Raw genomic sequence first — 25,366 nt, 5'->3', positions numbered from 1 at the left:
TGAAGCCCAGGGTAACTCGGATAGATTAGTTTGGTTGATAAACACAGAGCACAGCAGGCTCCAAAGGCAACGGAGGGTACAACTGACCTTTTTGTTCTCTGTCAGGGTCTAAGGAAAAGCAGTGAATACAGCAGGAACAGAAAGACCATCATCCCCCGCTGTGTGCCCAACATGGTGTGTCTGCACAAGTACATCATTTCTGAGGAGTCGGTATTTCTTGTGCTGCAGCATGCGGAAGGTTGGTTTGTAGTTTAAATTGTTTGTGGAGTGAAGAATGTCACCTGCTTAGCTTTTTAGTTTCTATAATGTCCTTCTTACTTCTGTCATTACTTGAGCGGATAAAACATAGGAAACACGTGTGAGAAATTGTTTCCTTATTCCTCTGCTCTCCCTCCCTAGTTGGAGTTGTGAGGGAGAATGAAAGCCCAGGCGAGAAGCAGATTTCATTTGAACTGTAGTAACATTCTTAGATATACTTAACTACTTACTCACTCCTAGGATTGGTCCAATATGATGAGAACTTTAATGCGAATGTGTGCTAAGAGAACTAAGTTTTATTTTAGGGATTTCTCTTGTTTTCTGCTGAGAAGATACACTAATGTTAGATGACAAAATGAAGAGCATCCCCTGTAGAATTAATTAATTACCTCCTTTTTTAGAAGGCATAGGTATTTGCTTAACATTTGACATTACCTAGTTATTCTGATCTGGGTTTTTACGAATACAGCCATTGGCATCACATATGGGTACAAAGCAAAGGCACAGTGCTCTGCCTTCAAACTGTGAAATTTCAGCTCTTAGTAAAGGGAACAGGTGGCAAAAAAATACTATATTTTGGTTTGTTTTTGCCCTTTAACACCTAAATTTAAATACATAGTCTTTTATGTAGAATGAACACAGCATATAAATATTAATCCACAAAATAAATATTGCCTTTTGGCTTTTGAGAGGTGTTCTTAAAATAGTAAAGAAAATTAAATTATTTTCCGTATTTCATGAAGGTGTTGTTATTATTTTAACATTACTGAGAATAAAGAACTACTGTGCTTTAGTAACAGGCATAACATTTGAATTGAATGCATTTTCCCAGGAAAATGAGTCATTGCTTTGTGGAATGAGGTCTCGTATGATAACTAATGTAAGATTTTTGGCGGGGGCAATAAACTATTAATATTGTTTATTATGAAGTACAGCACAAGATAACTACAGATGGAGGGAAGACCTCCATATGTAGTATTTGATAGGAAATTCAGAAGGGGCTCCATGGTCTCTCAGGTATTAAGAGAGTTAATTGCGTGTGTGAATTGGATAACTAATTCACCTTTGTTCAGATATTATAGACAGCTTTTATCCGAGGATACCAGTGCATTACAGACATTATTGAATTAGAGGTCATGTCATCTGATAGCGAAATACAGCCACCTCTGGTGTGGAACAAAATAACTTGCGTGGTAATAATCCATAATAATTTAGAACAAGGTCAGTAGGATGAATGTAATTATAGTCAATATTCTATTACCCAGTGTGGATTACTCATGTTGGAGATTATCTGTGGCAAATTTTCAATCCTATTGTACCTCTGCTATTTGCAGCTTCTTCTTCCTGTTTTTCCTTTTCCTTCTCCAAATACAATACTTCATTTTTTCTTGGGCCATCTTCTCACCTTCTCTTATACTTCCCAAAGCTGATATTTCAACTGATTTTACTTTGCTACTATAGAAAATGTTTATAATATGCTTTAAAGCCATAGACATCTGGCTTTCAAATTTTCCACTGTTTTAGATTATCTTTACCAAGTCTCTTTCCTTTATTGTTGACCATGCCTGACTTTGAATGGTTACGTGACCATAGAATTTGTCCTGGATTATTTAAACTTGGGGGGGGTGGGCAGGAATATCTTTTGACTACTCATTTCAGGTGTTTATTGTTTAATTTTAAGAAGATTTTATAATACAAATATATTGGATTATGGTGTAAATAGGGACTCTGGATTCATTAAATATTCAGCAAATTTATTGAGCATGTACTATCTATTAGGCTTTCTTTTAGGTGAACAAAACAGGAAAAGAGTCTGACTTTTTGAAACTTACATTCTTCTTGTGGAGAGTCAAACAGAAAAACAAAAGCGTGATAATATTGGCTAATAATAGGGACCATACTCATCTTTAACACAGAGAGCTCTAATCGAGAATGACTGGGGGACTACTTTAGACTAGTCAAGGAAGCCCGCTCTAAGAAGGTGACATTTAAGAGGAGTTCTGAATGACAAAAGAAATAACCGTTTGGATGTAAGGGGGAAACCCATTCTAGGTATAGGGATCAGTGTAAGAAATCGAAGGCAAAAAGAAACTTGCAATGTTTGATGAACAAGAAAGGAGACCATTCAGTTGGAGTCTGGTAGGTGAAGGCAGTGGTGGTAGATGAAGCTATTGGAGAAGCAGGCAGGAGCACAGTAAGGGCTTTGGCTTTCATTCAAGTGCATTGGGAGACCATTGGACATTTTAAGCAGTGACGATGTCTGATCTACATTTAAGAAAATCACTCTGACTGTTGTATGTGGAATGGATTATAGAAAGGCAAGAGGAGAGGCAATGAAGGGTAATAAAGTAGTCTGGGCAAGAGATGATGATGGCATGGCCTTCTGGGTTACTTGTGGAGTTGCTCTGAGGGTAGTCAGTGGGACCTGGGATGGATTTGAGGTTAGGGAGAGAAGAATCTAGGATAATTTCCTGGATTTGGCATGAGCAGTCAAGTGAACTGGCTGATGGACAGTGTGTTATCTTTTTACATGTCAGTGGTACTTTCTTTGTTACCTCTGTGAATTAGGAGGTTGTGCATATATCATAAAAACATCACTTTCATATACGTGAATAGCTATTACTGAAAAAGTAAACACTGAAGAATTGTTTTCTCCATAATATGAATCCTTGAATATTTATGATTTGGGCTTTAACTTCCCTTTGCTTAACAGAACTATTCATGATTCACATGAGTCTCTTGGACTAATTTTCGTAACATTTTTAATTCATTCATTTAGAAATATATGGAGTGCTCTCTGGGATACAGGCTTAGTTCTAACATGGCAGTGAGCAAAATAAAGACTCTGCCCACATGGAGCTTGCAGTATAGAGGCAGAACAGACAATAAGCAAATATATAAGTAAATATATGAGGGAATGCCAGAAGGGTGAGTTGGGGGTTGTTATTTTATATAGAGTGGTCACCTTATTAAGAAGGAGACATTTGGCCAATGACCTGAGGGAAATGAGAGAGAGCAGATGTGGACATGGGAGGGAAGAGTATCTTGGCAAGAGGGAACAAGTACATAGGCCTGGAGACAAGAGTGTATTTGCTGTACAAGAAACAGCAAGGTCAAGTGTGGCTGGAGCAGAATGGGAAGAGTGGTGGGAAATGGTATCAGAGAAGTGGGGAGGCAGGTGGGCAGATCTGGCGTGGTCTTCTAGGCCACTTTAAGAACATAGTTTTTATTCTGAATGGATAGGAAGACCCTGGGGGATATTGAGCAGAGCAGTGGCAAGGTAGGGATTACTCTGGTTGCTTGGTGGGAAATAGAATCTAGGAGGGCAAAGGCAAAAGCAGAGAGATCAGTTTGGAGGTTGTTGCAGCACTCCAGGTGAAATCGACGCTGGCTTCCACAAAGCATTAGTGGTGGAGGTGGTGAGAAATGCTTATTAGATTCTGAATGCATTCTGAAGGTAGAACTGACATGATTCTGCCTTGTATGACTCCATGGTTTTGGGCTTAAATAACTGAAAGAATGGTTTCCATTTACTAAGATGAGGAAAACTGTGGGAGGAGTAGATTTAGAGGGAAAAACCAGAGATTCATTGTTGGACATGTGAGTTTGAGATGCTTATTAAATTTCCAGGTGGTGTCGAGTAGTCAGTTGGATATGCCAGACAGGGTTTTAGGAGAGAGGTTTAAAATGTTTATTGTTCCTATTAATGGATTTCTTATTTTAACTCTGTTTGAAGAAGAAAAGGTAGGAGAAACAAATGTATTCAGTCAATATGTGCTATGTGTGTTATTAAAACTTTAAGTTCCTAAGACTAAGGATTATGATTCATCATATATATATATATGTATATATATATATATATATATATATATATATATATATATATATATATATATATATATCCCAGCATTTATAGGAATGCTTGGTACATAGAAGGTGCTCAGTGTATAATTGCTCAATACTGACTAAGAAAAGATGAATGACTAGGTTACAAGAAAGTGATTGGAAAAGCTTCCAAGCAGATGGGTGGGGGATGGGAAAGAGTTTCTCCTCAAGTTAAGAGGGGACCAAAGGGATGAAATGATTCTCTTTTTATTAACTAGTTTTAAAAAAAAATTATAAAACTAATATAGAAAGAAATTCATACTAGATGGAAGTATATAAAGTAGAAATAAAAATTCTTCCTCGTTATTCACTTTAATGCCCATTTCTATTCTCTAGAAATAGGGTGAACGTTTCCAGAAATTTCCTGTGTATATAAACATATACATCTCCCCCATACCTGTCTGATTTTTTAAAAAAATATTTATTTATTTTTATTTATTTGGTTGCGTGGGGTCTTAGCTGCGGCAGGCAGACTCCTTAGTTGCAGCACGCAGGCTCCTTAGTAGCAGCTCCAGGGCTCCTTAGTTGCAGTTTGCCAGCTCCTTAGTTGCGTTGTGTGGGCTCCTTAGTTGTGGCACATGAACCCTCAGCTGCGGCACGCACATCGGATCTAGTTCCCTGACCAGCGATCGAACTGGCGCCCCCTGCATTGGGAGCACGGAGTCCTATCCACTGTGCCACCAGGAACGTCCCTGATTTTTAAAAGCATAAATGGATTTTACATATTGTTCTGTAGCTTGCTTTTCCCCCCACCCTAACAGTGTACTTTGGACATCTTTCCTTATCAGTACATATAGGTGTCCACTGAGAGAGGCGGTATAGTATAGTGATTAAAAAGAAGGCTCTTAGGGCTTCCCTGGTAGTGCAGTGGTTAAGAATCCACCTGCCAATGCTGGGGATATGGGTTCGAGCCCTGGTCCGGGAAGATCCCACATGCCGCGGAGTAACTAAACCCGTGCGCCACAACTACTGAAGCCCGCATGCCTAGAGCCTGTGCTCCGCAACAAGAGAAGCCACGGCAATGAGAAACCCACGCACCGCAACGAAGAGTAGCCCCTGCTCGCACAGCTAGAGAAAGCCCGCGCACAGCAACAACGAAGACCCAATGCAGCCAAAAATAAATAAATAATTAAATAAAAATTAAGGGGAAAAAAAAGAAGGATCTTAGAGCCAGACTATGTTAGCTTGAAGGCTGGCTCACAATTTACTAGTTGTGTGACCTTGGGCAAATTATTTAGCCTTTCTATACCTCTGTTTCCTTATTTGTAAAACAGGGATAATAAGAAGTACATAATAATTATGTAATTAACTGTAATAATTACATAGGGTAGATGTGAGGGTAGACGTGAAGATTAAATAGTTGGTATACGTAAAGCAGTTATAATAGTGCCTAGTACATGGTAAACACTAAGTGTTTGCAATATTTCTGTTTGTTTATTTTTGAATAGATACAAGGTATTTGGTTGTGCAGATTTACCATAATTGATTTAAGTAGTCCCCTGTCTACTATTGTTTAAATTGTTTCCAGTACTTGTCCCTATATATGTGCATTTTTGTTTTATTTTATTTTGTTTTGAGAATTATTTGTAAGACAAATTTCTTGAAGTAGAATTGCTGGGTCAAAAGATGATTTTTGATCATGGATCCATCAATATTTTATCATATGTATTAAATTAAAATTCCAGTTCTGGTCAAGTAAATTGAAAAAATTTTCTTTGTAATCCTGCAGAAAACCAATAGATGAAAATCTAAAGAGAGACAAAAAGAGTTTTTATTAAACCTTATGGATTGCTATTTTCATAGCTTAAAGTAGCTAATATATGCAATTTTATGTGCTTCAACAGGGCTTAGAAAAGTGTCATTTATATTCTTAGAGTATTAAAAATTATAAATATTTTAGATATTTTCTATTTATATTTTGTGATTTAGCAATAACAGGATTTTTTTTAGGTTAATATTATTAATGTTACAATAATAATGTTGACATTTGTGTAAGTTTGTGTATTAGGCCTGATCTTAACTCTGTAGAAAGTAGAACTCAGCTTCTGTGGAAAGAAACTTCATGGGAATTTTGTATTTTTGTAAGTTATGTGGTTTTCATGATTTTGTAATTGAAAAAAGTATATCACAGGACCAAATTTTTGTTTCTATAGCTCCACATTGAGCATTAAATCTAACTTGGCCCCCAAAAAGGAATGGAAAGAGCTAAAACAGTTTTTTTTCCTCTCTTGAAAATGCACAGTTTTTATACTTCACATTAGAGTACTTTTTTAGGCTAGTAACAAATTTCCATAAAGAAAATGCCAACAATTACATTAAAATTTTTTAATCTAATAATGAAAAGAATGGAATTAAATAAGATGCCATGTTTGATTAATCAAATTGGTAAACTTGCTAATATCCAATATAGGTAAGATGCTATGAAGATGGCACTAATACACGTTGCTTGTAGGAGTGGATTCTGGTACAGCTTTTCTATAAAGCAATTTAATGACACATATCAGAAGCATTAAAGATATTTATACTTCCTGACCTAGCACTTTCATTTCTGGTATTGTGTCCTGATGAAATAATCAGAGGTGTTAAGTATTTGTAAGCTAAAGTATACATTATTTTAATTCTAATAGTAAAAGACTAGAAGCAACTTAGATGTTCAACAATAGAGGAACATTTAAACACACCATATCTATCTATCTTATGGATATGCTATATAGCCTTTCAAGTTCATATTCTCATGAAATTAGAAAATGTTTTGTTTTGTTTTTTTAAATCACTCCACTTCAGTTTATTTATTTATTTATTTATTTATTTATTTATTTATTTATTTATTTATTTATGGCTGTGTTGGGTCTTCGTTTCTGTGCGAGGGCTTTCTCCAGTTGCGGCAAGCAGGGTCCACTCTTCATCGCAGTGCGCGGGCCTCTCATTATCGCGGCCTCTCTTGTTGCGGAGCACAGGCTCCAGACGCGCAGGCTCAGTAATTGTGGCTCACGGATCCAGTTGCTCCGCGGCATGTGGGATCCTCCCAGACCAGGGCTCGAACCCATGTCCCCTGCATTAGCAGGCAGATTCTCAACCACTGCGCCACCAGGGAAGCCCTAGAAAATGTTTATGATAAGATGTTAGTTGTGAAAAGTCAGAAGATAAATAGTCTAATGGTTAATAGTGTTTATGTGTGATATATATATTCTGATTTTTTTGCTGTTCTGTGTCCTTTTCTATATTAAATTTTAAAAAAATAATAGAACCATGTATCTGTTTTAGAATAAGAAGAAAGTATGACCAAAAATAATGACATTTTTAATTTGTATAAACTTTTCCTTGAAAGGTTTTCAAAAAATTTGTAAAGATGTCATCTTTTTATAATTCAATTTAATAAATATTTAATTCCTATTATTTTACATGCTAGACAGAATCCTCTCCTTGCAGTTATGAAGACCCTGCAGTATGGTAAAAGACCTAATGAAAGCATAAAAGTAATATTAGTATGAAATAGAATGTTGTAAATGTCATAAGAGGGATGAAGTGATACAGAGGATTCTTGAGAAGATAGGAGTTGTATACAGTGAGGGTATGTAAAAAAAACTGATAAAAGAAAACAGATTCTGAAGGACCTTCAAGAATGGGTAGGATTTTGGCAAGCAGATATTGGCGAAACTAATAAGAAAGACAATTCTAAGTGGTAGGTATAGTTTGAGCAAAAGCCCAGCATGGGTTATATGTGGAGAAATTCTATTCAGGTGAAATGTGTGATGAGTTGAGGGAGAGGAACAAATTATGGGTTGATACTGTATTACTAAGGGTCCAAATGCCTATATGGAGTTGGTGCATTGTTCAGTAGGTGGGCGGGGTGGGGGTAGGGTTTGGGTTCTTGGAGAAATGACATGATAAGATCTGTGCTAAAATGGAAGATTACTTGGGCAGCAGTTAGTATGATAGAGTGATACAGGAAGGACTGAAAGTACTGGTCTAGTTGTATCTATAACGTTATTCCAAGAAACACAGAGTGGTCAAAGGAATTAAAAGAAGAGGAAGACTGTGGGAAACATGGGTAGATCTTATAGGACTTGGAAACTTGTCAGATATAGGAAGAACAAAGGAGAGAAAATAGTCCAAGTTTTTGTGCCTCAGTAGCTCTGAATTCAGAAAGAAGTGATTTGGGGAGCAAAAATAAAGAATTTTAGCACATTCAATTTTAGATTTGAGCAGCTCATCCAGGTTGAATTAGCCTAAGAATGAATGCAACTTTTCTTAGAACTTTACTAGGTATTGTTCCTTGCTGATCACTGGAACTTTATAGCTATAGATAGTGTCTCCTTTGTGATGGAGTATCCCATTCTGATAAGTTATGATTTGAGTTAACAAGCATTGAGTGAATGCCTATCATGTCCTGCACACTGTATAAGCAGTAGATACATAAAGATGAAAAAGACTTAGTCCTGTCCTCACAGTAGGACAGTTGAACAATATACATCATTTTATTTGGACTGCATACAAGAACCCCAGCTTCAGGGCAGGCATTACTGTTAATGTGCCACAATGGAGGTATTTGTGATAAGAGGAATGTGGTTATTGTTGTCAAAAGAATCAAAAAAGATGGAATCGATGCATAGCTTCTTTTGCGTGTGAGTGAGTGAATTTCAAAGCCATATATGAATCTTTAAACTTTAGTTTGAATATGGAGAAATATGAGATACTGACTATAAGCTAGTGATGACAGAAAGTTAGCTAAGAAGAAGCAAGAGGGAAGTTAAACACCACAATGTTCTATACCACTAATTATTATCAAAATGGGATAAGATTGTTAGCTAGATCACTGATAGAAGAAGATGTCTGAGTATCCTAGGATTAATATTATGCAGTTACCCTTTATAGCATTAGTCTATGCTGGGCACAGTATTGGGCGCTTTATGTATTTATTGAGTTCCTCTAAATGAAATGAAATGCCAAGGAGAGAAAGATATTTTGGATGCTTCCATTGACCTTTTTACACATATAATTGACTGTCAGTGATTATTTCCCCTAAGATTTAGTTCTCCTTGGTATATGATGTTTAATAATGACATTTAAGAATGTGCTGGAAAAAATTGCTTTCTCCTTATTAGTACAGGGTTTCATTTTTGATGTATTATTTCCTATTTTGGGGAGCAATAGTTATGTCTTTACAAAGTATGCTCCCACAATTACTGTTTTTAAGATTTCTGAATCAAATTTAATTATTCTTATTTTTTTTTTTGTAATACTGTTTCTAGTCAGTAGAGCTTCGGTGGCCATGCTTGAAAAAATTATTAATAAACAGAGCAGAACATAGACTTTTCTAGAGTAAATTATGTTTAACTTTAAAGTAGAATTTTAGCTGTGAAATTTCATATTAGTATTTGTTATAACCAATTTCTCTTCAAAGGAAGAAATAGGTTGTCATTTTAAAAATAATTGATATTAGGAGATATGCTTGAAACTGTACTCACCAGTCAGCAATAATAAGAAAGCATTTTATTTAGTTATTTAGTTTCTTTTTTTAATTGCAAAAATTTTATTTAGACTCTTTGTTGTCGTGAATCCCAAATCCAAGCTCGCCTATTCTTCAAGAAGGCATTTTATTAAATTGCTTCTTACAGCATACTTGACATTAATGGGTATCATTGACTTGCTTTTGATTGATTATTAGAATACTTTTTTTTTATAATGGCTTCAATAAATAACCATTAATTTGGTGTTCTTAATTTTTTTTGTTTTTGGTTATGCTTATTCACAGGTGGCAAACTCTGGTCATATATCAGTAAGTTTCTAAACAGAAGTCCTGAAGAAAGCTTTGACATCGAAGCAGTGAAAAAATCTTCACTTGCTAAAGTTCAGCTGCAACAGCCAACATCTAGTCCTCAGGACAGCAGCAGCTTTGAATCCAGAGAAAGTGATGGTGGAGCCATGCTTAAAGTTCTGCCTTTGAAGACCAGTCTTACTCCAAGCTCTCAAGATGATAGCAACCAAGATGATGATGGGCAAGACAGCTCTCCAAAATGGCCAGATTCTGGCTCAAGTTCAGAAGAAGAATGTACTACTAGTTATTTAACATTATGCAATGAATATGGGCAAGAAAAGATTGAACCAGGGTCTTTGAATGAGGAGCCTTTCATAAAGACTGAAAGGAATGATGTTGATACCAAAGCTATAGAAAACTTCCCAGCCCACCTTGCTGCTGACAGTGAGAGCCCCAGCACACAGCTGACAGCCCACGAGCTGAAGTTCTTTCCTGAGGATGATGGCCTGGAAGCAGTTAGTTCTCCAAGAACATCAGATTCCCTCAGTAGATCTAAAAACAGCCCCATGGAATTCTTTAGAATAGATAGTAAGGATAGCACTAGTGAACTCTTAGGACTTGATTTTGGAGAAAAATTGTATAGTCTAAAGTCAGAACCTTTGAAACCATTCTTCACTCTTTCTGATGGAGACAGCACTTCCAGGAGTTTTAGTACTAGTGAAAGCAAGGTAGAGTTTATAGCTCATGACACCATTAGCAGGGGCTCAGATGACTCAGTCCCGGTTATTTCTTTTAAAGATGCTGCTTTTGATGATGTCAGTGGTACTGATGAAGGAAGGCCTGATCTTCTTGTAAATCTACCTGGTGAATTGGAGCCAATGAAAGATGGTGCAGCAATGGGACCTACTAAGTTCACACAGACTAATATAGGCATAATAGAAAGTAAACTGTTGGAAACCCCTGATGTTTTATGCCTCAGGCTTAGTACTGAACAGTGCCAAGCACGTGAAGAAAAAGGCACAGAGGAACTGAGTGATCCCTGTGGGCCTAAATCCCATAGTATCACAGAGAAACACTACGCACAGGGAGATCTTGGGATGTTATTTGTAGCAGTTGATGATCATAGTGATGCGGGAGACATGTCTTTGTTACACGGTTCAGATCCTAAGTTTCAAGGACTTAGCTTGGTTGCATCGGCAGTAACAACAAACAACGCAAAAGAAAGCTTATTCCATATTTCTGACCCACTCTCAGGTGCTAATGAATATAACGTAAATACAGACACTTTAAAAACTGAAGAAGTATTGCTGTTTACAGATCAAACTGATGATTTGGCTAAAGAGGAGCCGACTGTATTTCAGAGAGACTCTGAGACTAAGGCAGAGAGTGGGTTAGCACTAGAAGGAGACAAGGAAATACATCAGATTTTTGAGGACCTTGATAAAAAATTAGCACTAAACTCCAGGTTTTACATCCCAGAGGGCTGTATTCAAAGATGGGCAGCTGAAATGGTGGTAGCCCTTGATGCTTTACATAGAGAGGGAATTGTGTGCCGCGATTTGAACCCAAACAACATCTTATTGAATGATAGAGGTCAGGAACTTTTGCAAATGCATTTCTTTTTATTCGCTGTTGCTTCCAATTAACTGAGTAGGCGTTTTATCTTGTAATTAGTATCTTCATTTCCTGTCTAGAGCTTCATTATCAGTGCAGCAAATTCACCCCCAGTAATAGCTTCTAGTACTTAATGATGCCATTATTCTTAATGATACTGTTTTTAGCTACAAAAGGAGTAATTACAGTTCACTTCTGCAGAAAATGGAAGAGAAAAATGTTTTGATTTCTCCTGTCGTTTTGTTTTTAGGACACATTCAGCTAACGTATTTTAGCAGGTGGAGTGAGGTTGAAGATTCCTGTGACAGCGATGCCATAGAGAGAATGTACTGTGCCCCAGGTTAGAGCAATCTCCTAAAATGTTTCACTTGGAAAAGTAGTTTGGCAGCTCTCATTTCTTTATTGAAGTTGTATTTTCACTAGCAGTTGACAATATGTTGGATTTGGTTATCTCTTTAACCCTTTACAAAAGATAATTTGGGGGATAAAATCATTATATAATCCATAGTATATGTGTGTATGTATATTTGTTAGTATATGATGTTAAATGGGTTTATACTTCTCTTAGAACTGGCCATGAATTCGTAGAAATGTCAACTTCTTAGTGTTTAAAAGGACCTTTAAGTATCCTCTTTAATTGGATGATTTTTTTTTTAAATTTTAGAATTTTATTTTTTTATACAGCAGGTTCTTATTAGTTATCCATTTTATACATATTAGTGTATACATGTCAATCCCAGTCTCCCAATTCATCACACCACCACCCCCGCCACTTTCCCCCCTTGGTGTCCATACGTTTGTTCTCTACATCTGTGTCTCTATTTCTGCCCTGCAAACCAGTTCATCTGTACCATTTTTCCAGATTCCACATATATGCATTAATATACAATATTTGTTTTTCTCTTTCTGACTTACTTCACTCTGTGTGACAGTCTCTAGATCCATCGACGTCTCTACAAATGACCCAATTTCGTTCCTTTTTATGGCTGAGTAATATTCCATTGTATATATGTACCACATCTTCTTTATCCATTCATAGTCACAGAGGACTGTCTACTTACTTACTTACTTACTTACTTACTTATTTATTTATTTTATTTTTGGCTGAGTTGGGTCTTTGTTGCTGTGCTCAGGCTTTCTCTAGTTGCGGCGAGCGGGGGCTACTGTTCGTTGTGGTGCGTGGGCTTCTCATTGTGGTGGCTTCTTTTGTTGCGGAGCACGGGTTCTAGGCACGTGGGCTTCAGTAATTGTGGTGCACAGGCTCAGTAGTTGTGGCGCACGGGCTTAGTTGCTCCATGGCATGTGGGATCTTCCCAGACCAGGGCTGGAACCCCTGTCCCCTGCATTGGCAGGCAGATTCTTAACCACTGCGCCACTAGGGAAACCCAGTAAATGGATGATTTTTAAGATGTGAGAGGTAGATGGCTAAAAGAGTAAAATTCCTAAGGCTAAAAATGGATAAAATTTGAAATAAAAAAAAAATGCAATGTTGTGATTTCAGTGATGCGCCATCCTGGCATTTTAGAGCAGATTTTAAAGAGTTCTTTCCATATTTGAGAAATTTTAGGAAGCATATTCTTCTTGTTTAGAAATAACCAAATATTTGACACAACAGGTTTCTCTTACTTTTACTGTATTGTCTTTGTTTTTTTAAATTAGAGATTTATTTCTGGGGGTGTTAGATCCTTTGCTGATAATTATAGGTCTCTTAAGCATATGAATTGGATTTTAGTTAGTTTCTGTCTGTCATCAGTGCAGATGGGGCTGTGTTTGAATCCAAAGTTTGTTCACCTTTTGCCTAGCATTCAGCCTCTTTGAATGGCCAAAGTTGCTTCACTTGTCACCCTCTGGCTTTCAGAGGAGGTTCAAGCTGATTGTATTGACATGATACGCTTAGTTGTTGATTAATACAGTATTTAATGCTTACTAGCAAACCAGCGTTATTATTGATGCTAACATTGTTTCCCTGCATAATGGGAAATGATTATAATTAGGATGCAAAGAGCTATATTGTTCTTAGTTACAATTTTCATTGTTAAGAATTATTTCTGTATTGAGAAATAGCACAGTTTTTCAATCTGCAAAGCAAATATACTAAAACTATTTTCTGAAAACAATGATTTAGATTTTCTTCTTACTGTTATACTCTTTTCTTTCCTCTTTCGTCCCCCAAATTAGGATTGTTTGATTTTATTTCTTCCTAGGGGTGATAGAGCATGCCTACATTTTTTTCTTTCTCAAATAGATAATATTATGCTGGCTTTTGAAATCTTATTAGTATGATTTAGTTAATGGGATAACAAAAAAATTTCATAGTGAAATCACTTTATTATGGTTATCTGGTTTATTTATTTATATTTTTAATTTTTTATGGTTTATTTTTTAACAGACCCTTCCCCTTTCTAATTTGATTATAAATAACATTTTAGGTACCAATGTATGTAAATAAGTATATGTTAATTATAATAAATTTCAGGGTTTTAGGATCAAAATTAAATCTGGGAGTTCTTTTAAGTAAAACCTGTTAAATCCTGAAGTCAAGTGCAGTATAAACCTCACATCAAAACCAGATGTTTATGGGGCAGTTTAATGTTTATAACTGACTCTTTTTTTTCCTATTTTTCTTCTTAGTTTCTTGTTGAAAACTATCTGTAAGGTTGTACTTTGGCTTTCTAGCAGATTATTTTTCTTCAAACTATAGGCATGTTCACTTTAACATTCATAGCATGTTGACCTCCTGAGAATTTTAATATATGTGGAATAAAACCATACTACATACATCAGCAAATACATACTTTCAACTTTGTGTGCTGAAATACAGTTTTGTGTACTGAATTTAATAGCGATCAGTTTGCAAGTTCTAATTTTTAAGCCTTTTCCCAGATATCACAATTCTCATAGTTTACCAGCAGGTGGCAGTCTACCATTAATGGATTTTTGCTGTCATCATCCAGGTTGTCCTTCACTAACATTTGCAAAAAGCCGTAGTCTGAAGAAGGGCTTTGTTTTAATTATTTGCATAAAAGAATTGTACTTTCAAGCTTTGTGAGTTACAAAAGTGTTCTAGTATTATGGCATACATTGAACAATGTGGGAAGTCTCTCCATTCCTTGGGCCTATTAATTTGTTTTATCAACAGTATAAAACTCAATCAGTAATGACCTTAATTGAAAAGTGATGCTGGTGTTCTAATTTAGATGGTCTTAAACCTAGAGTTGCAGAGCTCAGTTAAGTGTGTGTACTCCTGCCCATTGCTTATAATGCAAAGGGAATTGGAACAAAAATTTGTGAATTACTGTTTGTTTCAAAACTGAATAGCAGTGCTACTGATAAAAATAAAAGTAGACTTTGCTCCTCTTCTCAAAGGGGTGGGAGCAATGATAAGAAGCTAATGTTTCAATGCTTAAAAATCACAAATCAATGAACACACGGGGACATAGAGTACTAAGTCATCTTTTGATCTGTCGTTTGCAATACTGAGGGTTGAAGTAATTCTCCTCCCACATCCCCTTGCCCTCCTGTTTCCCAACTCTAACCTTAGTATTTTTGTCCAAGTAACTGTTAAGCAGCTGATGTTTGGTTAGAAAGTAAAGTTGTCACAAGATTATGATGAGAACGATTCACTTCTGTTTGAACAGCATGCAACCTCTACCCCTACCACGCCTCCCTCCTGGGAATCCTTATCACACATTTGTCCTAAAAACATTATCCACCTGCCCTGTACTTTATAATATCAGCAGTGTATCTTTTTATCTTGTGGATGATGTGCCTTTATATTTTGAGAAAATTTTCCAGTAACAGATTCGATTTACATGGACAGAAACTTGAGCAAATGCCAAACTAGCAGGGGGGCCATTATTCTGCTCTATAAATAAGTTTAAAAAAGAAAACACACACACAGAAACCTGTGAATCAACATGTTTTGGTCTAATTAAGGGGAAAAGCAAGATAGATAAATTTTGAAATGCAAATGATCACCTTCTGTTATTTAAGTGTAGTTTCTGCCAACTTTGCGATCTTAGATTTTAAAAGTCATAGTCATTTCAACGATGTGTACTACCAAGGATGTCCGATGTTCACAAGTTTCTACAGTGAAATGAAGAACTTTTTTAAAAAAGTTGCCACTTTTTTATATTAAGGAAAATAAATCCAACAACAAAAAGACAAAAACCATGGAGCTTTTTCTCTGTCTACATCTGTGAAAAAGCCAGCAAATAAATGGCTGCAGCTGCAGACCCATCAAGAGGGTCTTGAGAATACGAATTCACTGATCAAACCCAGCCCTGTTTTCAAAGTAGAAGCCGTTCCTTTTAGGTTCATTTTGTATCCTTAGGTTATCTAGGATGATTCTCTAGAAAGGTTTTATTTTAAATAAACATCATTCATGGTAAATGGGTCCCTTTCATACCACAGAAACACAGAACGGAGTTCAGGAAAGAAAGAGCAAAGAAATAGTCCCCAAAGTGGGAATAGATTATATAGCATGACGATATAAATATAACACTGTCTAGTTTCCATATGAGGAGAGTTTTAGATATTTTATTAAGAGATGTTTAGACAGATTCTTCTGTTCTTTTGTTATGAGAGATTATAGAATAATCTGGAGAATTATAGAATAACTGGAGTTAATTGGTTATTCTTCTCCAGAGGACTTCCTTGTAGTTACTCTGATTTTACTTCAATTTGTATATACACACAAACACCCATGTATTTAGAAGATTTAATGTGCTTTATCATTGGAACTATTAATTTATCATAATATAGAATAAATTTTTTGTTATAGTATTTTAAGTATAAAGGAAAAATAAAATGTCAAGAAAGTATTTATTTTTTCTTTTACCAGTATTTTTTTCTTAGCAGTCTTGTCTCTCATCATAAAAAAGCAGCTAGAAAATAGAACTTATTAAGCACATAAAACACAAAAGACTGGATTTGAAAGTTTAATATGCAATCTAAGACAAGTGAATAAAATTGTTTATATGTTAGTTATTATGCGAACATAATCACTTAAGTTTCCCATTCTAGTCTTAACAAGTTGATATGGTATCCTATGAATGTGTCCTTCACCTTTAGTTTCCACCCGATTATGAGCCTTTATAAATGCTTGAAATTTACATTGATATTTCTCATTGAATACTTTTCACACTTGAGAATTTATAGGTGAATATGTGTGTAAATTGAAGAAGTCCAAAGTGCTTTTTACCGCAGCCCAATCTCCACGCTCCCAGATGTCAAATGACAGCTTTGCTTCCTCTCTTAGGCGATTTCACACTTGGAAACAGCTCACAGCTGACGGTGAAAAGTGAAACATAGAAAAATCATGCTGATAACTGTCTGCAAAATTCAGTTTTAGAGCATAACATTTATTTACTACTACTCTTTGCTCTTCTAGCCTGACTTTATCAAATAATCCATGAATATATTTTTGGGGCATAGTCTCCCCTGCCTTTCTTCATACGCATGCTTTACACACGATTAGTTGCTTTTTAAGCATGGTGCTCTGTGTGATAGTTATGTATTTGATAATTAGATCTAGGACTCAGACCATGGATGGTTTAAAAATACCATGAGGGCGTCGTAGGTTTAAGATTTAGAATGTTACGATGAAATTGAGAATTACCAAAACTCAATTTTTTTCTAACATCAGCCATTAACTCATTGCATGACATTGGGCAAGTTATTTAAGACTTTTTAGGCCTTAATTTACCAGTAGTAAAATAGATTTTTAAGAACTTTTTTCTTAACATTTTATTTTGAAAAATTTCAAACATACAGAAAAGTCGGAAGAGTTGTACACCCATATTTACCCATCACCTAGATTCTGCAGTTAACATCCTATAATATTTGCTTTATCATATATCTATCCGAAACAGATTTGTTGAATGTTAAGAAGGTCACAGATGTCAAAATTCAAGTCCATCTTATTAAGGGCAAGAACTTTTCTGCCGAGACATAAATACTGATTTCCTGTCTAACATCAGTAAGGTTAAAAAAATTATTTCACTTGGAGGACTTTCTCAGTATTCTCTTTTTACTCATTTATAGTTTGTACATAAAGTATATAATATGGAAATGAGGAATTTATGGAAACTATTTTCATTTGCAGGAAAAAAGCCAAGACAACTTTTGAGTAGGGTGAAATTTAAATGCCAAGATTTTTAACAAACAAAGGTGTTTAAAAGAAGAAAGAATCATTTAAATCTGAGAATTTCTGGGTCCTGGGTAACTTCACCATGCGTGAGGAATCTAATTTTAGGCATGTGAAGTTGTTAGAGAAAGCAAATGAATATAGATGTATATTTTGAAATAATAATGTTATCACCAGGAAATATGGCTACATCCCTGGTTCAGTCTCCCCCCCGCCCACCCCCGCCAAAGGAGAAGGAAGAAAAAGGCAAGAGGGAGCTATAGAAATAATTTTAAAAGAGTGAAATATTTGTGGTTAATATTTAAACGTTATGTTTCAAACAGGAACTGTTTTGTTTGATTTACCCTTAAGCAAAACTTCCAACAGTAGCTCCCATGTACATAGTAAACGTTTTAATGTTTTCCTCGAATGATTAGCAAGTACTTTTAATCTTTTGCCTTTAGTTCCTAATGTTATATAACTAACTCTATGTCTTCTTTGAGAGAACCAGTATCTTTTCAAGTTTGCCATAGAATAGCGGAAATTTTACACTGAGGAAAATTCCCTGCTGCGCTCCACCCCTGTATACTGATGAAGCTTGTGCCATGAGTATATTAGGCTAAGCAAAAAGAGGTTCAAGTCAAGTCTTAACCTTGTCCAGAAGGGCAAGACCCTTCTGATGGAAAGAAGATTAAAGGGTTCCTTTATACATGTTTGAGGGTCTGAAACCTTGGGATCCATCCCTAGGTAGGGTATATCCTGGAGTCCTCACAAACCCCCTAAAAATGGGCCAGTCACCTTCCCCTCTGCATTAAGGTCACTCCATATTGAAATAGACCCATTCTGAAACCATACTTCTCATCAGGCCAGAATGTGATTTGTCTCTAGTGGTGAGAATGAGACAGAGTAATAGAGTATTCAGTCCTTGTTATTTGGCACCTTAGTGAATAACACATTAATTCCTCTCAAGGGAAGAAATTCTTGAGCTGTTAGAACTAGAAAATTGATAAGGGTGAAAGAATTGATACTGTATTTCACCCCTCCTGTATAAAAACAATATCTCTGTACATTTCCTAGTACTACCTGGTATTGGGGAATAGGGGGTTTACTTCAAGCTTTAGATTGTTAAAAGGAAGTTAATTTTAACTTCTTATTTACTCTACATCTTTTTCTTTATGATCTTGGACAAATTTCTTTTTTAGAAGAGGAACACAACATTAGATACTTACTGTTTTAAGTAAGAGCTGCAGTGTAATGCTTCTTAATTTTAAGGTCTAAATGGATTTTTGGCAACTGTTCACTTAATTGGTCTCACCACCATATTATTATAAAGAAGGAAGTGAACTATCTTTTACCTGTGATATTTAACAAAGAAGATGTAATGCTGAGTTCAACATTATGTACCAGAACTATTGGCTAGCTACTTTGACCAAATCATCAGTTTTTATACCATGTAGAATCTTGTCAGTTTGAATCTCCAGGAAGTAACCAGGGCTGACTCCTTCTAAACAATTATTTATAAATACTTCCTTCAAATAAATGTTTAAAAATGCTAAGGTTTTAAAAAATTGGTGATAAAACAAATAGAATTCCTGAAGCTCCGTTAATAGCAGTGCATGTAGCTCAGCCTGCCTAACACGACAACAGAGCAGCGGGGAGAGAGAGAAAACTGCGCCTGTCATTTTCACAATTTTCAGTTAGCCTTTTTCTCATCAATCAACTGTAATGGCTTTGGTTGGGTAACACTGTGACACCCGATGGCTATTCAGAATGGAGTTGTGATATGATCAATGGAAAATGGAGCATGCTATTGGTTTTTTTCCTACCAGAAACGCAGGGTGAGAGTAAGCAAGATTGTATAGAGCTCAGAATTATAATCAGTCAACCAGAAGTCATATGGTAGTTAGCTGTTTCTTAGTTTATCTCACAAGAAAACTGTATAGTCATGATACCTATAAACTTCCTCGAACAAGTAATTTTTGGCTCTGGAATGCTGAATCTAGTTAAGTCAAGGATCTTTGACCCAAGTTGTGCAGATAATTGCAGGAAAGCTCAGAACATGGTTGCCAGGTCACCACGACAACAAGGAATTAAAAGCTGGGTAGTGGGAGAAGCAGAATTTTGTTAAACCTCGCCTGAATTAGTACTTACGTTCATGTCTCCGCAGTACAACCCAAGGCCCCGGGTTTCATATAATTCGATTACCTGAAAACCAACTGAATTAGTCATGTGGTGGCGGGAGGAAGCAAGCCTAGAGACTGGGATGAGCCAAGAAGGCAGGCGTGTGAAAGGGGGGCAGCACCGCCTCTCCCCCATCACCGTGGGGGGCGTGCGCAGGAGCGCTGAGCCCCAGCTGCTGCAGGTTCTCCCCTCTGGAGAGTGCTCGCCCCTGTTGCTGGTCTTCCCTGATAACACTCTCATGAGTTAGAGCAATGTGATACCAGCAGCTTTTAAACAGTTCATATTCTCTACTCGACCAATAAAGCATTTGAATCTTCGATTGAGTACGATGCTGAAGGACTTTATGGAATGTGGAACAGATAACTGGGCAGCCAGCATTTTCTGAAATGTAAATAGAACTATATGAATATAAATATAAAATAAGAAAAAAGGAGCAAAATGCCCATTTGAAAGGATGGGCTAGGAAATGCAGATTCCAGGCTCTAGAGTTACTCAGATGTTATCGCCAGCTTACCCACTTGGAGCACATCTCATGTAATTGTGTGTCTAGATTCCTTCCATTGAACAGGGACAGGGGAAACCTTGATTTATCTCCCAGTCCTGTCTTCTTCCTCCTCCCAGGGCTTTCCAGCTTCTTTTCTTTACCACATGCCATCCGTGCCAGGACAGACTGTAGCAGTCATTGTGCTCTGCAGAGGGGAGCCCTGGAAGGTGTCCACTCGACCACCTCATTTTAAGCCACCATCATCTCTTGCCTGGACTCCTGCAGTCCTCAGCTGACTGACCTCCATTCTTGGCGTTTCATCCAGCAGCCAGAGTATGCTTTAGATAATGTTGAAAACTTTCTGGCCTACCACATGTACAGGTGAAGAAGGACTTGATGTAGATTTCTGTGCTCAGTAGACTTAAAGAAAATGCATGTGATGAGGCCTTTGGAGGTGTTTTGATTGCACCGTGCTACAAAACACAAGATGGAGATAGTTGTTCAACAAACATTTATTAAGTGCGTTCTGTGTGCCAGGTATTATGCCTAGGAGCTAGAAATAAGACATAATTGGTTTAATATTGACAGTTCCTTTTGAAGATGTGTATAAAAAGAAGAGACTGTCCAAACAGAAGACATACACAATTGGTTAACTAGGACATTAATAGACTTTATAGGTGAATAGTTATGTTTACAGAATTGTAATTTACTAAGCTAACATAAGATATGCTTAGCTGTCCCTCTTCTCACAGTTTAGTTCCATGTATTGTTGGATATATAAAGAAAAAAGAAATGCTTTCTTCTGTGTTTCTTTCTCTTAGCTCTTTAGTCATCAGCTGTAGTGGAAGACTAATGCTCAGCCCCTGCATAGAAAATCTTTATACACAGCAAGAGCTGGTGAGAGAAATTGACTAGAATTTTGTAATTCTAGTCCCTTTCAATTAGCAACAGATGTTGCAGGGAAAGACTGTGTAGGAACACAGGACTAATGTTTGCATGCTCTAGCTAACATGGAATGCTCATTGCAGAAGAAAGACGTTCTTTTACCCTTGGTCCAAGTATGTCACTAATGATAGATCAGATTTAAAAAAAAAAAAAACTGTCTAAGGCCATTAATGAAGTCTTGACTCCCCTGGAAGAAAGTTAACAAACTAATTGTAATAGTGTTTTAAATCTTACTGAACACTTACAGAATTTATGGAAGATATAGACACCACAGTTTTTTTTTCTGATACTATAAAAGGGTATATGGTGCTTAGTTTTAAGGTTTATAAGAATGTGGCTTAATTTTTATATTGTCTTATTCACCAAAGAGCTCTCTTTTATTCTAAAAGCTAATGTATTTTTCTTACTTCTTTTCTTTTTCCTAAAAGAGAGAGTTGGAATCCTTAAGATCAGGTATTTAACATCAAAATTTTAAATATTGTTTTGGAAAAAAAGCCCTGTGCATTTAGAAACTATATTGCCCCCCCCCGAAAGTATACTTACTGCTAATTATCATTTTAATGTATTCTATAGGTTTGTGGCTTTAAAATTGTTCCGTCATTCTGATATTTGGATAAAGTGCTCTATCGTTTATGTGACTAATTCTTTCAACATCTAAATGTTGGTTTAATTTGACTTATATAAACACATGATTTGCAACAATTGTTGCTTTTTCATTGAGTTTTATATGACCTCTTAATAACAGTTCCAGGGTTACTATAACTTTGAAAGTGAAGAGAAATGAGGCATCTAAGATTCTATTTATTTAAAAAAGTATAGTTAAGGAAAAGAGTTTGAGAGAAGTATTTAAATACTTGCTCTAAATTAAAGTAGAAATTCTCTATATGTGAAATTCTCTTCTAAGAAAACTCTGAACTTACTGTATTTCCTATCATATCCTGAAAGGAAGACAGCAACAGTAGAACATACTGCCAGAGGGAGGTCATGGAATTGTCTCTAAAGATTTTTGGAATGGGGATGGGTAGCTATTTGTTGTGATCAGTAGAGGTAAGAGGAAGGATGTGAGGGCCTGTGTGGGTCTCCCTTAGTGGAGAATCAAGTGATGTCACCAGTCTGAAAATGTGCCTTAACAAATCCATCAAAGAGCTCAATGTAGAATATCATATTCCCTTATTTATCAAGCACCATAACAGTAATGTCTCTTAAAGAAAAGTAAATTCTGAATTTGGGAATTCACAGTTACTTAAAATGCAAGGTGATTCATCTTTTTTTTTTCTTTGTTTTTATTTTTTATTTATTTATTTTAACATCTTTATTGGAGTATAATTTTTTACAGTGGTGTGTTAGTTTCTGCTTTATAACAAAGTGAGTCAGCTGTATATATACATACACCCCCATATCTCCCCCCTCTTGCGTCTCCCTCCCACCCTCCCTATCCCATCCCTCTAGGTGGTCACAAAGCACCGAGCTGGGTGATTCATCTTTATAAAGCTTTATAGGAAGGTTGGTGTTCATTTATAAAGCTTGAGTTTGAGACGCATTTTCTAGCTTTTAAAATTCTCTGTACAATTTCCAGCATAGTTTTAGTATTATCTACAGTTATTTCTGAGTCACGTCTTTGACAAATCCATGTGGCTTAAACTATATAGCCCTAAAAGGCAGGGCCTGGGCCAGTAGATAGTATATGTCATGATCTCAGTAATGCTGGGATCGAATGGTCTCTCCAGTGTCTTTCAGACTTTCTCAAGTCTAAGAGTGTATACTTTGCTTCTTTCCCTTCACTTCTCATACAGATAGAGACATTTTACGGTTTCCTGAGTCCAGGCTTTCTGTTTTTTTGCTCTTTTACTTTTCAGGAGCAAGGCTTATTATAGTACAGTTTTGGGGTCAGATTAACATTATTATTTTTGGCTGTAAGAGGGAGACTTAGTAAACTCTGACTATCATAGGACTATAAAACTCTCTTAGTCTATGTTTTAGCAAGCCCTTTGACAGTATGGCAGCATTATTTTTCTGAGAGGTGTCCTGGCTTGTTGAAGAGTGTTCTATGAGGTGTTAAACATGAGTAAAACAAAGGTAGGCAAGACACATTTTTATCTTGTGGTATCTTTATTATTTTATTTAAACTTGTTTATTCACTTGTGAATTATGATAGTTTGAATCATTAGTATGAATCCATAAAATTCTATATTGTGTTAGAGTATGAGGATTGATAGCGCTAAAATGGGATTTCTAGAATTTTACTAAACTGTTCTCACATATTTGACGTCCTCCAAAAATTTTGGATGAGTTGAAATCTAATCTGGAGCTGATTTTGTGTCTCCATTACATTAAAAGATGGTAACGGTTAGATTTAGTGACACTGATTCATTTTGCTTGCCACCAGGTCTCTTAGGGAAAGGAAGAGTGGCTGTGTGTGGAAAGGAGAAGAAGGACGAATGTGGAATGCTGGCTCATTTTAGCATAATCCCACTCTTTGGGCATCTTAGGTTAATGGAGGGAGAAGAAGTTATGAGAAAGGCTCATGAGTGCTTTTGAAAACACTTTCAGGATCGTAAAATTACAGGTAAAAAGAATGCTAGAGGTCTGGCTGTCCTCATTTTCAGAGAAGCTAAAATATCCAGCCAGGCTCAAACAGTAGCAGAACTAGAGCCCTGTCAATACATCTCTTTGACTCAAAGACAAAAATTCAGAATTCTTTGATATCATTGTCTCTTTTTGAGTTTTTGTGGGAATAATCTGAGGATTTGTTTGTTTTCTTAGGGAATAGTTTATTTTTCCCCCGATCCCTTTGCTTAATGCTTTATAGCCCTGCTGTCCTTGTGGAGAATAAGGATACTGCTTTACCACCCTGGAAACTGCAAGTATAGAATGTAGTGTCAGGGGAAGGGGCATGCATGGGAACTGAATACATTGGGTTTTATAGGGGAAATATTTTGAAAATTGACAAAGCAGTGGAGAATTTATCCTTTAAAATTTTTTTCTGCTTTTTTTCCCACCAGAGATTTAAAAAATTCAAGGTAGGGAGTTTAAAGGGATTTCTCAGCTTTACTATGTTATACTTTAAAAGAACCCTCACAAATTTATTTGGTATTTCTTTATATTCTGTGCTTTTGACTTTGGACACAACATACCTGACTGTTCACCTGGTGTTTGTAGTAGCTATCATGTAGCTTTATATATGAATCAGTACTCTTGGTTTATGCTTAAAATTTTGTATAGATTTTACAAGTAAAGCAGTTTTAGAGTATTGCTTTTGACAGCTACACAACCTCAGTCTTCTTTTTGGCAATGCAATTTCAAGGTATATCTTTAAAATTTTAATCTAAGAATTATTGATCTATAAGGGATGTTGAAAAGACAATCAAAATCTTTCATTCTGATTATTAAAAGAAAGTGAAATTCTATTTTAAAACCCTAAAGAAGAAATTATGTAAGTATCTTCTTCCAGTTGTTCTAATATTTAAGTTTCCTTAGCCGTTTGGAAGTTCTTCTTTGTATCTTATCTAAATATAGAACTCTTTGTTGTAGTTCAGAGTCATCTATTAAAATCAAGGACAGTTGGTCATGATGTCAGTTTCACATTAATTAATGAATCCTTAATATAAAGTCATTTTGAAGTGATTCAAGCTGCACTGTTAAGGGGATGGATTTAAAACTTGTTCAGTGTCTTTCTTCCAGATTTCCATGAGAAAAAAATTAACTTTTCAGAGTTGCTATCCTTCTTTATTAGCCCAGTCAGATTAAAGATGACATTCAGCCTAGTTGTCTTCAGACTTTCAGAAGCAGTTTTTCTTAGATGGGATCAGTAGTTTCTTTAGGCCCAAGTGCCATTAGAAAGCTTAACCAATGACAGCCAAGAGTGGGGAGGAAAAAGAGAATAAGGGGAGGGGAAAAGAAGCAGGCTGTCAGTGGAAGAAAGAAGAGGGGAAGATCAAGGAAAGATGGGAAAAGAAATGGGGAGTGGATGAAGTAGACTAAGGTTGATGGTGCTAGGATGTCACCAGCAGTTACATCAGGTGCCACGTGGTACACCCTGCATCCTGGACCAGAAAGCGAGCCAACTGAAAATGGGAATTAAATTAACTTTAGGGCCTGCTTGTGTCTCTTGCTA

General features: G+C 36.2%; 1 protein-coding gene across 5 annotated transcripts in view; it reads left to right on the top strand.

The window, feature by feature from the left end:
• The window catches only part of RPS6KC1 (ribosomal protein S6 kinase C1), a 217,371-nt gene that overhangs the window by 176,640 nt on the left and 15,365 nt on the right, over window positions 1-25,366 (top strand). For all 5 annotated transcript variants that reach the window (XM_036825177.1, XM_036825167.1, XM_036825195.1 and 2 more), the window contains 3 exons: window positions 106-238; window positions 9,899-11,494; window positions 11,766-11,855. In XM_036825177.1, the coding sequence (XP_036681072.1) occupies window positions 106-238; window positions 9,899-11,494; window positions 11,766-11,855 (1,819 nt within the window). The remainder of the gene's footprint in view (window positions 1-105; window positions 239-9,898; window positions 11,495-11,765; window positions 11,856-25,366) is intronic.

This window comes from Balaenoptera musculus, chromosome 1 (assembly GCF_009873245.2).
Source record: "Balaenoptera musculus isolate JJ_BM4_2016_0621 chromosome 1, mBalMus1.pri.v3, whole genome shotgun sequence".
Classification (NCBI taxonomy): domain Eukaryota; kingdom Metazoa; phylum Chordata; class Mammalia; order Artiodactyla; family Balaenopteridae; genus Balaenoptera; species Balaenoptera musculus.
The sequence above is the reverse complement of the archived record's forward strand: the minus strand, read 5'-3'. Positions and strand labels throughout refer to the sequence as shown.